Raw genomic sequence first — 18476 nt, 5'->3', positions numbered from 1 at the left:
TCCTGGCAGGATAGCTTTCGTGAGCCACAGCTCACTTCTTCAGATCCAGCTAGAATGTGAATCCCTCTGTCTTAGAGGAGAGTGAATTCAGACAAGCATTCGTATGTAAATGTTAACAGTATGTAAACGTGAATAGCAGGCGTGATGGGATTAGGTGTGGTATGCAGAAGAGTCTGTGATGTCCAGGGGAGAGATGGGTGTGGAGAAATCAGCATTGGTAATGAGCCATGAATGCAAGGTCTTTATTCAGCCCAGGTAAATGCACTGACTTTAGTTTGAATATCAACTGTAATCCCATCACGCCTGCTATTCACATTTACATGTGTGTGCGTGTTAAGTGCCGTCAAGTCGCTTCCGACTCATGGCGACCCTACGAATGAAAGTCCTCCAAAATGTCCTATCTTTGACAGCCCTGCTCAGATCTTGCAAACTGAAGGCTGTGGCTTCCTTTATTGAGTCAGTCCATCTCTTGTTGGGTCTTCCTCTTTTCCTGCTGCCCTCCACTTTTCCTAGCATGACTGTCTTTTCCAGCGACCCTTGTCGTCTCACGGCGTGACCAAAATACGACAGCCTCAGTTTAGTCATTTTAGCTTCTAGGGTCAGTTCAGGCTTGATTTGATCTAGAACCCACTGATTTGTTTTTTTGGCCGTCCACGGAATCCGCGACCCTCTCCTCCAACACCCCATCTCAAAGGAATCTGTTTTCTTCCTATCAGCTTTCTCCACTGTCCCGCTTTCACGACGCTCGAGCCCGGAGAGCAGGGCCCCGTCCTCCACTCCTCCTCCATGAGGCCTTGCGGGGCGGCCTGGGGCCAGCCCCAGTCCTCTCGGGACTCTCTCGGCCGCTCGCCGACGTCTTTAGCCCTGAGGACCCCCCCCCCCCAGGGCCGCCGTACCTCTGAGGCGCGCTGCGGGTCGATTTGTTTACCAGGCCGCGCGGCCCAGCCCCTCCTCCCCGGCCGCGAGGCTGCGGGAGGAAGCGGAAGTGGCGTCAGCGCCGCGCCGGCGCGGCGCTGACGCCACTTCTGCTTCCTCTCGCAGCCGGGGAGGCTGAGCGCGGCCTGCCTCGTGAGGCGACAGTGGGGAAACATGGCGGGGTTGTTGCCGTTTGTGAGGCTGGTGGGGCAGCTGAAGGTGGGCGCCGGGCGGACCGGGGCTCGGGGGTGGGGGGGAGTCGCTCTTGTTCCGGAATAGAGGTCACTTGTGGGTCGCCCTTCCTCGCCCGCGGTGGGTGTTCCCCTGCTGTTCTGAGGGGGGACGAAAGGCGACCCCGGGGGGGGTGAGGTGGGGGGAAGAGGAGGGGCTGAGGCAGGAGGGGCGCTGAGTGCCAGTGGGGCCTGCTTCTGAGCAGGCGCGGCCGTCAGCGCCGGACCCCCAGATATCAGTCACGCGAGGAGAAGTCATGCTAGTGCGACAGCAGGTAGGCTTCCCCTGACTATGGAAGATCCACTGGGGGAAGGTGAGGGCCGCAGGAAAAGAGGAAGGCCCCGCCAGAGATGGATTGACTCAATAAAGGAAGCCAGGGCCTTCAGTTTGCAAGACCTGAGCAGGGCTGTCAAAGATAGGACATTTTGGAGGGCTTTCATTCATAGGTAATCCGCAGTGGGCAGCCGTGTTAGTCTGTCTGCAGCAGTAGAAAAGGGCAAGGGTCCAGGAGCACCTGAAAGACTAACAAAAATATTTCCTGGCAGGGTATATTGTTGAATCTATGCTATATGGTAATTTATGGACCTAATAGAAAAGATAGATAATTCACAGTGGGCAGCCGTGTTAGTCTGTCTGCAGCAGTAGAAAAGGGCAGCAGTACCTAAAAGACTAACAAAGATATTTCCTGGCAGGGTATATTGTTGAATATATGCTATATGCCAATTTATGGACCTAATAGAAAAGATAAAGATAATTCACAGTGGGTCGCCGTGTTAGTCTGTTTGCAGCAGTAGAAAAGGGCAAGGGTCCAGCAGCACCTGAAAGACTAACCAGAATATTTTCTGGCAGGGTATATTGTTGAATATATGCTATATGGCAATTTATGGACCTATTAGAAAAGATAATTCACAGTGGGTAGCCATGTTAGTCTGTCTGCAGTAGTAGAAAAGGGCCAGAGTCCAGCAGCACCTGAAAGACTTAACAAAGATATTTCCTGGCAGGGTAGGAGCTTTCGTGAGCCACAGCTCACTTCTTCAGATACAGCTAGAATGTGAATCCATCTGTCTTTAAGTAGAGGAGAGTGAATTTAGTATTTAGTATTAGAAAAGGGCAAGAGTCCAGTAGCACCTTAAAGACTGACAAAAATATTTCCTGGCAGGGTAGGAGCTTTCGTGAGCCACGGCTCACTTCTTCAGATACAGCTAGAATGTGAATCCATCGGTCTTTAAGTAGAGGAGAGTGAATTCAGACAAGCATTCGTATGTCAATGTTCACAGTATGTAAACGTGAATAGCAGGCATGATGGGATTAGGTGTGGTATGCAGAAGAGTCTGTGATGTCCAGGGGAGAGATGGGTGTGGAGAAATCCGCGTTGGTCATGAGCCATGAATGCAAGGTCTTTATTCAGCCCAGGTAAATGCATTGACTTTAGTTTGAATATCAACTGTAATTCAACTGTAATCCCATCACGCCTGCTATTCACATTTACATACTGTTAACATTTACATACTAATGCTTGTCTGAATTCTTGGACAATATGGGAAACCAGCCTTTTCAGACCAGAGCAACAAAAGAAATTATTTTGTACTTATGTGGCCAAAGTACCTCCAGAAGACCCCAGAACATTGTTTATATTTCTAGTTGTTGGAGATGCCTCTTGTGACCTGAGTGAAAGGTGTTTTTTTTTTTTAATAACAACACCGTTAAGCAGCAAATGCAGATCATTCTAAATGTAAGGTGTGACATTACAGTCAGGTGTATAGCAACCAATACTGGCAAATTCTTGACAGTATTGCTTCAAGTTAGACTACTGTAACTCGCTCTATGCAGGGCTTCCCTTGAGGCTGCTCCGGAAACTTCAGCTGGTCCAGAATGCACTGGTCCTTATGGGGATCCCTTGAAAAGTACATATACAACCAGTGCTTTGCCAGCTTCACCGGCTTCAGGTTGAATACTGGATCAGTTTCAAGGTTTTGGTACTGACCTTTAAAGCCCTAAACAGTCTGGGACCATCGTACCTGTGGGACTGCCTCTCCCAATACACCCCCCCCCAAAGAGTGTTGCACTCAGCTGGAAAGGGCTTACTGGTGGTCCCTGGTCCAAAAAAGCATCCAGCTGCCCTCAGCCAGAGCCAGGGCCTTCTCAGTCCTGACCCCGGCCTGGTGGAATGCTCTACCGAGTGAGACCCAAGACCTGATGCAATTCCACAGGGCCTGTAAGACTGAGATGTTACGCTAGGCCTATGGTTGAGGACTGCAATGGTCTCCCATCTTGCTGGTCTCGCTTCCTCCTTTCCCCTTTATTATTTACTTATCTATTTTATTCCCCTTCCCTTACTGAGGGTAACCTATTGTTTTTCTTTCCTTTAGTCTTCCCCTCTGAATTGGTTCCCACTATTGTTATAGTGCTATACGGTTAAGGGTGCCCTTGGAATTTTTAAGAGTTATTGTGGATTTTAAATTTTAAATTGATGTGCTTTTAATTGTTTTGGAATTGTTGTGAGCCGCCCTGAGTCTGACTTGTTGGGAAAGGGCAGCATAGAAATCGAATGAATAAATAAATATAAATAAATACCTGTTTTCAATTAGAGAGTACCACGGACAGGCTGGGTATATAGAAAAGTAGCAAATCCAGAGAGTGTCTCAGATCATATGTACAGGATGGCAGTCATGGCTTTGGTAACTGAAGATAAAACACTTAATAAAGATAGGTGAGTATACTAAAAACTTCTGTCATTGCAGGTATCTCTTGATCGATATGCAGAGTTGCAGATAAAGGCCTTAATTCTGTGAAAAGAAAGTTGCACCTATGTCCTGTTGAAATCTTTGGAACTTAAGTTGTGCACAGCTAACTTGTGCAGTTGATTTCAGTGGGGCTTGCTCACAAGCTTTCTGTGCAACACTGAACCATTAGAATTGTATTTTTCCAAACCCTCTAAGTAGTGGAGAAATTGGAACTGTACGTTTGTATTGATGTTGGCTTCATTGAAGTATCCCCTGGAAGAGTTATCAAGCTGGATCACAAAGGGCTCCTAATGAATGAAAATTGTATTGTATATAGCCATTGGCCATCACAATTTGCTAAAACATAAATAAAATACAAATACAATAGATTAGTAAGTCAAATATTAAATAGATAATGGGATAAACTAAAACATTTCAATTAAAAAAAAGTAGCTGCTTATTCTGATACGTTGTTTGCTGCAAGAGCAAACAAAGAGACTATATGATACGTTTGTTTGCTGCAAGAGCAAACAAAGAGACTCTATATGATGCATATGCATCAATATCTGATAACAGAAATATAATTTTCTCTGCATCCGAGTGTGTATTGATAACGGATATTTCTGCCAAAAATTTAGCCCTGGGGCCTGCATACAATGGGCAAAATAGGATGTAATGAGGCAAGTCCTCCAGAGTTGAGGATCCACAAATGCAGACACGTTGATCCCTTGGTGTTTGAGAGTAGCGCCCCGCCAATAAAGCTGTTGGCATGGTTTGGAAGTGTAATGATGTGAAGGATGCTCTAAGATTGTAATTTGTGATGTTGGCTAAATAGGGAGTTCTAAAGTGGTCATTTTTAAAGGGCTCTTAATGTTTGACATGCGATTTAATGTGTGGAATTTTGAATACTGGGACATATTTTAACAGATGGCAGTATAGTCCTAGAGACCAATATCCAGCTTGTTGTTTTAACTTCAAAGTTTACTGATGTGGACAGGATTTTATACTTTTGCTCAACCTTCTAGAATACCAGGTGTTATAATGAAAGATATATCATTATAGGGTATTATTGCAGAGGTTGCTTAAAATATAAGGTGAATGAAGTTTGATTTGATAAACTTTGATGTAGAAATAAGAGATGGAGTCTAATTCTTGAATGCTTGTCTTCATGCCAGATGTATACGTCTAGCTCTGGTTCATGATATGGCCGAGTGCATTGTTGGTGACATCGCTCCTGCTGATAACATTACTAAAGAGGAGAAACATAGACGAGAAGAGGTTGGTCTGGTGTTACAGAGAGTGTGTTAATGTACAGAATTTGTGAAAGAAATAAAAATGGTCTGAGAGATTTTTAAAATATCTTAACTCCTATGTCAATTGTGTTAGGCATTTTGATAGCTGGACTCTTTCTCTAACCTGGGAAGATACTTGAATTTAAAGCCCTTTGTAAATATCTGCCATGACCCCTAGGCATCATTCTGGAAAAACTATACATACATTTATGTATGGGGGACAGCATTGTGGTGACAAGCTCCACTTTCAACTTGTTTGTGTTCATTAGATGGTGTATAAAAGTCTTACATGCTTACAAGGGGGGGGGGGGCCCTTAACCGTAAAAACAACAGAATTAAGTACCCAAAGGTCAAGAAAAAAAACATTCAAGGCCAAAGATTATACAATGTAAAGATTATCAGTACAAAATATGTATATATTTATTGCTGACTAAAATCAGTAACATATATAAGGCCTTGTAATAGCCTACCAAACCAACATATTCATGTAAACATACAACACAAATGGACATACAATCACGGAATTAGACTCTGACCAAACACGTTTTGGCCAAATGGCCGCCTTCAGTGGTCATAACAGAGTTCCAGACTACAAGTGTACATGACTTTCTAAAAATCTTGTTTTGACCACTGAAGAAGGACATTTGGTCAAAGTCTAATTCTGTGATTGTATGTCCATTTGTGTTGTATGTTTACATGAACATGTTGGTTTGGCAGGCTATTGATTTTACCCTGTAATAAATATATACATATTTTGTACTGATACAACCTTTACATGGTATAATTTTTGGCCTTGGATGTTGTTTTTTCTTGACCTTTGGGTACTTAATTCTGAACCCCTGAAGAAGCCTGGAGGACGTTTTGGGGTAAATGTGAGCTAATAAACTCAAAACTTATTCCTGACAAGACAGAAGAGCTATTGGTGAGTGAAAGGCCTGACCCAGGATTTAAGATGTCCCATGTTCTAGGTGGTTCTGAAGGAACAGGTACATAGCTTAGGAGTGCTTCTGGACCTGGGCCTACTACTGGTTAAGCAGGTGGCAGCTGTGGTCAGAAGTGCTTTGACTGGGTAGCTGTCTGTGGCCTTTTCTGGATAGAAAAGTTCTGGCCACTGTGCTGCATACCCTGGTAACATCTAGATTAGATGACTGCTGTGCAGTTTTGGTGGAGCAGCCCTTGAAAAATGCTCAGAAACGCCAACTGGTACATAATGATGCAGCCAGGATGCTGATGGGGTGGGTCGTAGAGACCGTGTCACTCCAGTCTTGGCCCAACTACACTGACTCTCAGTCTGTTTCCAAGCCCAACTCAAGGTGATGGTGTTGACCTTTAAAGCCCTACATGGCTTGGGACCAGCATACCTGAAGGACCGCCTACTCCCACATAAACCTACCCAACTGCTAGAGTCATCATCCCAGGCCCTGCCTTGGGTTCCCTCACTTTCTGAGATCAGGCGGGTGGCAATCCAAGAGAGGGCCTTTTCAACCATGGTGCCAAAGATATGGAACTTTCTTCCCTTCTGTCACTATCTTCTGCCAGTGGTTGAAGACATTTTTTTTTGGTCCGGTGTTCCCTCAGTGATCCTCCCTTCCTACCCTGTGTTTTAATTAATGTTTCATGCGTTTCTAATATGGGTTTCAGTTTTAGTTTTAACTGTTTTTCTCATTGGGTAGAAAGAAGTATATGAATAGCTGTGAGCTTACCACCAGAATCTAAATCTGTGCAAACTGAAATAGTGTTGATTTTTATATTGGTCCCTTTTGAGAAAAACATAAAATATCATCCCCAAATTGGATGTGTAAAGTGGTATTAATAACTGACCATTATCCTTAGTCACTCTGTTATAAATAAACAATTAGGGACTCGCCAGAAACTTGTGGGAGCAGCTATCCCATTCCCCCCACCTTTGCTTTCTCCCAGCTGCCCCTACTTCTCTCAGTCTCTCAATCTTTCTCCCTCCTGCCACCCCTTTTCTTATTCTCTCTCTCTTCCATGCGTCTAACTTCCTCTCTCTTTCTGCCCCCCATCACCCTCCGGGCTTCCCAGCTGCTTCCTCTCCCCCTCCCACAGCAGCAGAAATGGCGGAGGTGCTCCCAGCCTCCTACCTGCTCCCCCTCCACAACAACAATGGTGGCAGCTGCTCTCCCAGAATCACAACAGATCTCCCAACTACAGAGATCAATTCCCCTTAGGGATGCCAGCTCCAGGTTGGGAAATTCCTGGAGATTTGGTTGTGAAGCCTTGACAGGGTGAGGTTTAGGGTGGCAAGCAACCTCAGCAAGGTATAATGCCATAGAGCTCACCCTCCAAAGCAGTCATTTTCTCCAGGGGAACTGATCTCTGTCATCTGGAGTTGTAATTCCTGGTTATTTCCAGCCCTCACCTGGAGGTTGGCAACACTAGTTCTCCTGGAGGAAATGGCTGCTTGGGAGGGTGGAATGTATTGCATTATACCCTTGTGAGGTTCTTCCCCTCCTCAAACATCATCCTCCCCAGGCTCCACCCCTGAAATCTCCAGGAATTCCCCAACCTGGAGTTGGCAACTTTGTCCCCTTCCCACCCAACAGCCAACCTACCTTTATCTGCCCCTCTATCCTAAGCTTTCTGTCTCCTCCTCACCTGAAGCCTCCTCCTCACCTTGGAAACTATGGTATTTCTCCACAGTGGGGGCCAAAGCAGCTTACATTAGTCTCCTTTCTTCCTTTGTATCCACACAACAACCCTATGAGGTAGGTTAGACTGAAAGTAAGTGGCTAGTCCAAAATGACCCAGTGAGCTTCCACAGAAAGATGGGGATTTGAACATGGGTCTCGCAGATCCTGCTCTGAACCTCTAACTGCCAGGCCACACTGGCTTTCATAGGGTGGCTGCTATTGAACAGTAGCAAGCAGACAGGCCTAGTTGACTTATCACTGTCAGGTGGTATCAAGTCACCCAGAGGTTGCTGCCTCGCTACCCCAACTCTCTTTTTGCTCTACCACCCTAACTCTTTCTGCCACCCTACCCCAGCTTTCTTTCTCTCTACACTGTAAGGCTTTCCAGCCTCCCTGGGCAACTTCCATAAAATCACTCGCTCAGACGACCATCCAGAAGCAGGTAAGTTTATTGTAAGGCATCAGGTATATCTAGGCCCTTACACGGTCCAAGTTGCAAGTGCTTGCTATTACAAAAGAGTGAGATTATAAACAGTTCTTCCACACAGGTGTCAAGTACATGTTTTGGGAATGGGATGATAACCGTACCAGACTACTGAGCAGACATCAAAGACATCAGGAAGCTCGTTAATACAACTCTGCAAAGCCAAGGTCAGGGAAGGGAGGAGGGTACTGTGAAAGGAGTGAGAGCGGGGCATTCCAGCAGAGGCCTATGCAGGGGAAATATTCCAGCCAAGCCTGAACCAAAGTTCTAGCAAAGGTCTGACCTGCCGCTTGTACGGGCAGACCAGAACAAGAAACAGAGCAGTTCCTCACACCCCAGTTCTCTCTTTCTACCTCCCTGTCCCAACTCTTTTTCTGCCCCTATCCCAACTCTCTCTCTCTTCCCCCACAGACCTGCTATAGCTGCTTCGCCCGGATGTGCTCTGGGTAAGGCAAGGCCTCCCTCCCCCCCACAGACCGCCTTCTCTTGCTGCTCACCGCCTCATCTGGACACGCTGTGGCCGCAGGGAGGCCTTCCCCTGCCACAGACAGCCCTGCTCTTGCCATCTCACCCAGACATGCTCTGGGCATGGCGAGGCCTCCCCCCCCCCCTTTTTAATTTTCAGAATTTTCTGCAGTCCTACGGGTCCTCCAGTTCTGCAGAAAATCCTGTTGGGGTGAGTGTGCCTGCTATCTGTGGGATTTAGGTATCCTCAGGCACATGTGAGAATTAGAAGAAGAGTTGGTTTTTATATGCCGACTTTCTCTACCACTTAAGGGAGACTCAAACCGGCTTACAATCACCTTCCCTTCCCCTCCCCACAACAGACACCCTGTGAGGTGGGTGGGACTGAGAGAGTGTAACTGGTCCAAGGTCACCCAGCTGGCTTCGTGTGTAGGAGTGGGGAAACAAATCCAGTTCACCAGATTAGCCTCCACCGCTCATGTGGAGGAGTAGGGAATCAAACCCGGTTCTCCAGATAAGAATCCACCTCTCCAAACCACCGCTCTTAACCACTACACCACGCTGGCTCTCTTAGATATATAGATTCAAAAGCAAAAGCCATGTAATACAAGACCAACCAAAAATAACACTATACAGTGTGCAAGCTTTTGAGTTCGCCAGAACTCTTTATCAGACTGGAAGTTAAAAACAAAAAAGGGGGGGAAGAATAGATTGTCAAGGCTGTGACCGTAAAGCCAGCATCCTGTGAAGAATTCTTTGCTGGTTTTAATGTGCACAGAGCGTGGCTGGCTGGTATCAGGTTGTGCCCCTGAAATCCTGTGGACAAGCAAAAAATGGAAGCCCTCCAACTGAACATATAATAGCCAGTGTCTCTCTGACACTAGACAGTATGCGCAAATCACTTAAAAGGCTGACAGCAGAGGAACTACATAGTAGTCCTTATGTTACTTTTTTTTGCTGTCAACTCGCAGCCAACATATGGCGACTCGTAGGGTTTTCAAGGTAAGATGTGGTTTGCCATTGCCTGCCTCTGCATAATGACTTCGGTATTCCTTGTTGGCCTCCCATCCAACTATGAACCAGGGCTATCCAGGTCAGGGCATGTTGATAATATTGGAAATTAATTTAGTTCAAGTTCTAAGTGAAGAGTCAGTATAAGTCAACTTGTAATGATATTACCTAGTGAAATTTCCCAGATTCATTCCCAGTTTTTTAAAATCCAGCCTGATGAAGAATTTGGAGAACTCAAAAGCTTGCATGTTATATTGTATGCTATTTTGGTTGGTCTTAATAAATGTTATTACATACCTTTTTGTTTCTGAATTTTGCTGTGGGCTAACAACTACCTACTTTTTGTCCATTCTGATGGTTACTAGAGGTCAGAGTCATATTCTACTTCAAGAATCTTGTTAAGGGCCTGATGCCTTGCAATAGGATAGGGAAATCCTTATAGCAATTCTTTTGACTTGATAGTTTCTGCCTTAACTCTTACATTTTAGTTTGGGAATTAGTGATTAGCTAATGATAATCATATCATTTTCTGCTTCCTTTGATTGCTATTAAGTTGCTGGGGATAATCTCTTTTAACGGAGAATTCTCTGTGAATATTGATATTTTTATTCTGTCTGCCAGGATAATCTGGCAGTTCCTGCTGGTTCTAAATACTAGGTTCTAGAGAGAAGTTAATTTCCCCCAAAGCAGAAACTCAAATCTCAAATTTGTTTAACACCAAACAAAACGTAGGATTGTTTTTCAGGATGCTATGAAACATTTGACCCAATTGCTGTCAGAAGACTTAAAGAAAGAAATTTATGAACTTTGGGAGGTAAGCGTTTAAACAGCTGTAATGCATTTAACTATTAAAAGTTACTATTTTAAAGCGATCTTTGTAGTGTTCTTGTGAGGTTCTCCAGCCAACCTCGGCAATCCCAAAAAGTCACTCGCTCAGACAGGCAGGTCTAAAGCAGGTAAACATTTATTCAGGAGCCGCAGGTACAGCATAAGCAATCCACAGGTCCAAAGCTGCTAATGACCATCCATTCTACAAAGCATAACTTTAAGCACAAAGCAACCCCAGGTGCAAGATCAAGCAGGCCTGGGAATTGGGAGATAACAGTGCCTGGTGGGAAGCAGGGAGCGAGCAAGCCATAATACTGAAGTCGCCTGCTTGCGACTCAAGGTCAGAGCAGGGTGGGGGGAGGCAGGGGGGGGGATAGGTTGAACAGCTTAGGGAAACAAAACCGAAAGATGCTCTTGAACAGAAATGGGCCTAACTCATGTCAAGAGCCTGCCTGGACCGCACGACTCCTGACTTATGACAGTTCTAAAGGGGTATTTTTGTCTATTGAATGTAGAATGGCTGATGTTCACATACTAGATTTGGGAATTTACTGAATCCCAAATGAAATTTTGTGCAAGTCAAGCCTGTAGAATTTGTTAACAACCAAGCCAAATCCAGCCCAATAGTTATGGGCCTCAAACAATAAACTTTGTTGTCAACAACAGCTATGTATGGGGAACTTGATAACTTGAAAACATCTTCCTGTGTTACTATAAATTTCAAAGGGCAGGCAATTGGAAATCCATAGTATGTTGCTGGCAGGCTGGGTTGGGCCTTGGATCAGGTCTTGTGAAGGACATACCTGAGGAAGTTTGTAGCAATTTCTTTATTGAAATGGTTTCCTTCATAGGACTTTGCTCATATGGTATAAAAATAGCCTGATTGTGGTACGTATCCCTCTGTGCTTTCAATTAAGCATAAATGGGCTGAATCATTCCAGGAAATAAGATGTGGGGAAATGTTAGATTATGAAGTAATAGAGATAATATACACCATTTATGGAATTTAATAACTTACATTGCCACAAATGCTTAGACTGTGTAACTCCTAAGAAAAGAGTGTGTGCATTTATTCCGAGTTTATTCTGGTTGGGTAAGTTAACCCCCACACACACACACACCGCCAGCTGCCAAGAGTACCTGACAACCCTGTTCCCACAGGCATATGCTATTAATTCAGATGGGAAAAAGTGTATGCCCCCCACAAGTCCTTGTAGTTTCCTACTTGTATAGGATAATTTTTGCATGTAATTTGCCTCCTATGAAAATTATATAATCAGTGATATGGAGTATATGCTCCTGTGCACAACTATGTGGTTTTATTGATCTTCCCTCTCAATAAAAGTGACTTAAATACATTTTTGATGATGCTCATTCCATTTAGGAATATGAATACCAATCTAGTCCTGAGGCAAGATTTGTGAAAGAGCTGGACCAATGTGAGATGATACTTCAAGCTTTTGAGTATGAAGAATTAGAAAACAACCCTGGAAGACTACAAGAATTTTACAATTCAACTGCAGGTAAGCAATGATTTTTGTTGTTTATAATGGTAGAAAGGTTCTGAAAAGAGAACTGCTGTGCTTGGGTACCACGAGGGCCAAACCAGATATGATGGCTGGAGTTTTTGAATGGAAAACCCAGCATTGTTTTCTTCTGCAAATCATATCTGCCCAGTTCAAATAGGGACCGTGGTGTGAGGCAGTGTTGAAACCTTCTGACCTGAAACAGTCCCCCCAGAGCTAATACTTAACCCTGTTTAGTAAACACAGTGCCTGACTTGGATACCTGTATGTTCACCCCAATAGGAAAAACATCAGTGCTTCAATGCTGTTTCAGGTCAGGAAAATGATGCTGAGGAGGCAGCTTGAATGCCACCTTTTACCCAGGTCTCATTTAGACCCGCACCCGGCAACTTCTGTTTGAAGAGAACATAACACTTTGGCCCTTGGAAAACTGAACTAAACCCGCAGTGAGGATACACGTGGAATGAATTTGGCACATTTATTCGGCATTTGTTTTGGGAATCATACTCTCATATGCAGCTAATATATGCTAGGGTTTTTTGCAAGTATTGGCTCTACTGACCTGTTTGCAGCAAATAGGCGTACCCAAGTATGAGATATGTAATCTGTTTTAACAACTTACGCCTGTAATTATAAGGCTATTTTCATGCAAAAACAGAGTCTTTCAACTCTGTTCCTTCCAGAACTGAACTGGAACTGTAGATAGCTGACATGCAGCAGTTTTCCTAAATTCTGTCTGATTAATACTGCAAGTCTGGGTGAGATCTTGACATTAGAATAATAGGATCATAGAATAAGAAGGCACCACCAGGGTCATCTAGTCCAACCTCCTACACAATGCAGGAAATTCACAACTGCCTCCCCCTCACACACACCCAGTGACCCCTGCTCCATGGCCAGAAGATTGACCAGAGATCCTGGAGATTTTTTATTTATTTATTTATTTTGCAATCTGGCCTGAAGGAAAATTGCTTCCTCACCCCAGAGTGGCTATCAGCATTACCCTGGGCATGTAAAAAAGGGCCACAAGAGCCAAACACTGATGCAACCCTTCCTGCCCTCTCTCTCATGGTCTGCCTAAGTTCACAGAATCAGCATTGCTGTCAGATGGCCATCTAGCCACTTCTTAAAAACCTCCAAAGAAGGAAAGCCCCCCACCTCCTGAGGAAGCCTGTCCCACCAAAGAACCAATCTAACTGTCCAAAAGTTCTTCCTAATGTTTAGCCAAAAACTCTTTTGATTCAGTTTCAACCCATTGGTTCTGGTCCGGCCTTCTGGGGCAACAGAAATCAACTCTGTACCATCCTCTATATGACAGCCCTTGAAGATGGTTATCACATCACACACATACACATGCCTTTATTGGAGAGCCAGCGTGGTGTAGTGGTTAAGAACGGTGGTTTGGAGCGGTGGAGTCTGATCTGGAGAACCGGGTTTGATTCCCCACTCATCCACATGAGCAGCAGAGACTAATCTGGTGAACTGGATTTGTTTCCCCACTCCTACACACGAAGCCAGCTGGGTGACCTTGGGCAAGTCATTCTCTCTCAGCGTCACCTACCTCACAGGGTGTCTGTTGTGGGGAGGGGAAGGGAAGGTGATTGTAAGCCGGTTTGATCCTTAAGTGGCAGAGAAAGTTGGCATATAAAAACCAACTCTTCTTCATATAGAAAGAAAAACGTACATTAGGATAGATCAGAGTATAAATAGATAAAATTGGATAAAACAATCCCGAATCAGCCATTAAGGAATGCTACATACCATTCACAATATCTGATTGCTAACTGTAAGAACCTTGCAACTGAATCAGTTATTTTTGGATTTTGTGTGATCATAAGGTAGGATGTCCTAACTTCATCAGAAAGCCATTCCCTATTTGTAAACAGCTGGTCAATGAATTGGGATCGGTTGCAAGCATAAAAAGAGCAATTAAAAAGGACATGCACAAGTGATTTCTAGTTCACCATTCCTGCAAGCGCAAATTCTATTCTTAAATGGGATTTTATGAAATCTTCCGTGTAACAAGGCGAAGGATAGTGCATTGAGCCTGGCAAACATATATGCTATATGCTGTTGTGGTGTAGTTAGACAAGTATAGTGCAATAGATTGTCCATTTGAACATCTACTACTTGCATAGCTTCTAAGCTCCTGTGTTTCTATATCTAAAAGTCTGCGCCTGATCACATCGAATGCTGATTTTTCTGTAAGTTAGATATTCCTCTTCCGGGGACTTAACATCAAAAAAACCAATTAACAAAGGGGTAAAATAAGTCTGCATACTGCCCCCCCCTTTTAACCTGTATGTGGTTATCATATCACCTCTCTGTTGTCTCCTCTCCAGACTAAACATACCGAACTCCTTCAACCTTTCCTCATAGGACTTGGTCCCCATTAACCACAACCAAATGTGCTGACGTACAGCTCATTCCTGAGCCTTGCAGCAGCCAGGAACAACGTGCCTGAGCGTCCTCCATGGCACCTCCAAAGAGGTTCCCCGGCCCCTGCAAGGCTAAAAAAGGCCTTTTAAAAAACAAATAAATAGAAAATGGGGAAATTAGACCCATTGAAAACAGCGATGCTGCGCCAAGAAAAACCTGGTGCAGCAACGCTGTTTCTGACGGGAGTATTCCCGGGCTGGAAGGGCTTAGGAAGCTGACTATAGTCAGCTCCCCCCAACTCCCCGCATTTCTCTTCTGGGATTCAGGTCCTGGAGACACTGCTGTCAGAGGAGCAGCATGCAGCACCCAGGCGCTGACAGAATTGCCCCCACTGCCAGCATAAGTGCCTCTTATTCCGTGATAAGAGGTTACTTACGCTGGCAGCAGGGTCATGCCGCCTCCACTACACTTTCAGCCCAATCCTCAGAAATGGCTGATAATTAGAATAATGGAAATTAAAGAATTTGTGTTGTACATTTAAGCATTTTAGTGGGTACTTCCTGAAAAAAAAGCCCTCTAACATTGGAAAGGTTATCAGTGAGTTGTTTAATTCCCAGGTAGCCTAAAGCTGCCCTGATTTGGGATTGTCCAGGCTAGCCCAATCTTGTCAGATTTTGAAAGCAAAACAGGGTTGGCCTTGGCTAGTATTTGAATGAGAGATCACCAAAGAAGCCCAGGGTCACTACTCAGAGCTAGGCAATGACAAATCACCTCTGAATGTCTCTTGCCTTGAAAAGCCTGCAGGGTCGCCATAAGGGTCAGCTGTGACTTGATCGCAAAAAAAGTGGGGGGAAATCTTCAAGCAGGCCAGACAAATACTTATCAGTCTTCTGAGCCTCCAAAAAAAGAGATACATTGTAAATGGCTTTGCAATTTAGAATTGGGAGGAGCTGTGGCTCTGTGGCAGAGCATCTGCTTGGCATGCAGAAGGTCCTGGTTTCAGTCCCTGGCATCTCCTGTGAGTTTTTTGTAAGACCATGTAGCAGGTAACGTGAAAGACCTCTGCCTAAGACCTTGGAGAGCCACTGTCAGTCTGAATAGACAATATGGACTTTGATGGACTGATGGTCTGATTCAGTATAAGGCAGCTTCAATTCCAGGCTTTGCAGACATTACTAAAACCAAGCTACTTGTGACTTTCCATTATACAAAGTTAAATTGCTTTCATTAAGTTATTGAACTCCCTGCATTTTTGTGAGTCAAAAGGTGGGATGGAAATGAAAATGTAGAGCTATTTTTGGCAAACATAAGGTTTCCATGCATTCAGTTGGATTAATTTTTTCTCTTTAAACAGAAATCTGGCGTGCTTATCACAAACATGGCTAACTGCGGTCTTGGAAAACACATGTTGGGAAAGTGGAATTCGGTGCATTGTTTGTTGTGGTCTATGCTATTAACACTTTAGAAGTATATGGCCTACATGTGATACTTCTCCATAATAGTAAGAGCATTGGTTCCCAACCTCTGTACCATTGGTGGCAGTGTCCCTACCTTACTGTCTTCCACTGAGGTTTATGAAACAGGCTGCAAGGATAAATGGGATGAAAAGCCATGTGCAATTAAGGAGTTTATGTTGAAAAGTGCTTAGAAATATCTCTGCTATTTTCTAGTACCTAACAAAATGAGAAGGCATCTTAACTAACTGTGATCTCTTGATCTGCAGGAAAATTTAATCACCCAGAAATAGTTCAGCTTGTGTCTTCCATAAACACAGAAAGAAAAACAAAAATAGCTGCATCAAACAGTGATCCTGCATCTTGAGTAGACTTTTGAATAAAATAAAAATATCTAAATTAAAAAATTTATGCTCCCTGTGTTGTGTGTTGGTTTTGATCATTGGATTTTAAGTGGCATAAGCAACTGCGCAGCTTCTGGCTCAGATAGTCTCCTGTGCCCACTGCTATTTTAGGCAACTCTCCTCAAAGTAAGTGACAATGTTCCCATTTTTTGAAATCGGATCAAGTGAAACATGTGGTGATACTTAAATAAAGGATGAAGATGTGATAATCTGCAGGAAGAACCAGAATCCGCTTTCTTGCAAAGGAGAAATAGCCTGTCCCCTTGGTATCTTAACAGCTTGCTCAACTTCAGACGGGGTGTGTGTGCTACTGTACAGGTTACTACTGTATTGCTCTAGTGAAAGTCAGGCTTGGGTAGGGTTTGTTAAAAGAGTATACATGCTAAACTAGATTCAGATGTCTTTCGGGGGGCCTATATGAGCTTGTATATTGCATATGCACACATGAGCTTGTATATTCTAAAAAATAGGAAACCAGACACAAACATCCAGATAAGGGCAAGAGACTGTGGCAAACGTTAAAGACTGAGCTATTTTTAGCTACATTAATTTTGCGGGTTCCACTGTGACTGCCAAAGAGATTTAATGCTGGCTGAAGAAGCCAATGTATATTGGTGGCTATACATCCAGAAGGCGTTCCCGGGCTCCGCTCTGAGCTTCGCTGGGCACTTTGTGCCATGTTCTTGCATATTTCAAATGTTTGATACGTGGATTTGCAATTTGTGGTCCAATTGAGACTGCTCATTGTTTGAGGCTCACAAGCCCCTTGCTAGTGGACTTCTCCATCCTCCCTTGTGGACTGCTATTGCTTTGTGTGGTCTTTGCTTATGTTGTTGAAAAAACTTTTGTTTGCACATTCACATTACTGTTACAATGTTTGTATTTTCATATAATTGTTGAAATACACAAATAGTTGCTCATTGAATTCTATTGAGTATATATTGGCTTAGTACTGGTTGTTCTTATCAAGTAGAGACAGAAATGAGAGAAGAAATTTCCAGGTTCCTGGAAAGGGGGAGAACTGCTAGAGAGCAAGAATTTAACATGACTATCTATAGCTGCCTATCCCAGGTTTTTTTTATTTTTGCAAAGATGTGTTAGCTGTATTTTTGTACAAAACAATTATGACAGCTAGTTCAACAGATTACAGTGCCAAAAAGATTCAGACCCATTCTATCCTCTGTTAAAAAATCAAAGTGCAGGGGACTAATGTGACATTTTTCCACATTAATTTCTGCTTAAGAGAGGTTGGCACTGTTTGTATGAATTAGCCCCTAGAAGATATCACCTTTGGCACCCATTCATGTTCCAGTTAAAGCTCATGGTAGGTGCAAACTGTGTTACAGGAACACCGGTGAAGTTAACTTATAGAAGATATATTCCCATGCTTAGCACACTCCCCAGGCCTTGACTAAGCCATTTGAAGTGAAGCATGAGGGAAAACTTGGATGGCAATAACATTACATAACATTTCATCTTGAACTAAATGTTACCATAGGGATTGGGCACATCTTTCTTGGCTCTTAATCAGCAGTATGAGAAAAAAAACTTATGAGAAAAATAAGTTGACTAGAAAGCTTTGAAATACTAATTTTGTCTTTCACAAGTTTGCTTAAACAAAATGTTTTTAAAAATCAGCATTTCTTACAGCAGCTAGATAGTGCTGCATAAGTTATTTCTGAATACCTTAATTCTCTTATATTGTTTACTTACTGATTGCAAAGAAACAGAAACCTACAGCCAGAGAGTCCTTGAGTAGAGGAAAACCGTTTATTGGTAACAAAGAAGTACTTTTGTTGTGGCACTGAAAGCTCATTACAAAAGGCGGCAATCCACCAAGTCAGTGAATTAAAAAGAGGCTGTGGAACAACAGTGGGTTGTAGACTTAGGACAAATGCCATGTCTAAAACTGCAGCCTGACCTTTAAATAAAACCAGTCAAAGATCAAAGCAGGTACAAGTGTAGAAATGAGAGGTAATAAGAAATTAAAGACAAGCTGGTAACTTGTTCACAAATACCAAGTATCCGAAATCCAATTTAAAACAGATTATTTGAACCCATGACTAAATATATAACATATATACATATATGGACAAATTTCTATAGAATA

At 43.6% G+C, this 18476-nt stretch overlaps 1 protein-coding gene across 1 annotated transcript in view; it reads left to right on the top strand.

The window, feature by feature from the left end:
- The window catches only part of HDDC2 (HD domain containing 2), a 120716-nt gene extending 104372 nt beyond the window's left edge, over positions 1–16344 (top strand). The window contains exons 2-6 of the mRNA XM_056856506.1: positions 3739–3856; positions 5045–5147; positions 10521–10589; positions 11988–12126; positions 16232–16344. Of these exons, the coding sequence (XP_056712484.1) occupies positions 3798–3856; positions 5045–5147; positions 10521–10589; positions 11988–12126; positions 16232–16329 (468 nt within the window). The 5' untranslated portion in view covers positions 3739–3797 and the 3' untranslated portion in view covers positions 16330–16344. The remainder of the gene's footprint in view (positions 1–3738; positions 3857–5044; positions 5148–10520; positions 10590–11987; positions 12127–16231) is intronic.
- Positions 16345–18476: the final 2132 nt, after the last annotated feature.

This window comes from Euleptes europaea, chromosome 10 (assembly GCF_029931775.1).
Source record: "Euleptes europaea isolate rEulEur1 chromosome 10, rEulEur1.hap1, whole genome shotgun sequence".
Classification (NCBI taxonomy): domain Eukaryota; kingdom Metazoa; phylum Chordata; class Lepidosauria; order Squamata; family Sphaerodactylidae; genus Euleptes; species Euleptes europaea.
Note: the sequence above shows the minus strand (reverse complement) of the source record. Positions and strands in the feature narration are given on the sequence as shown.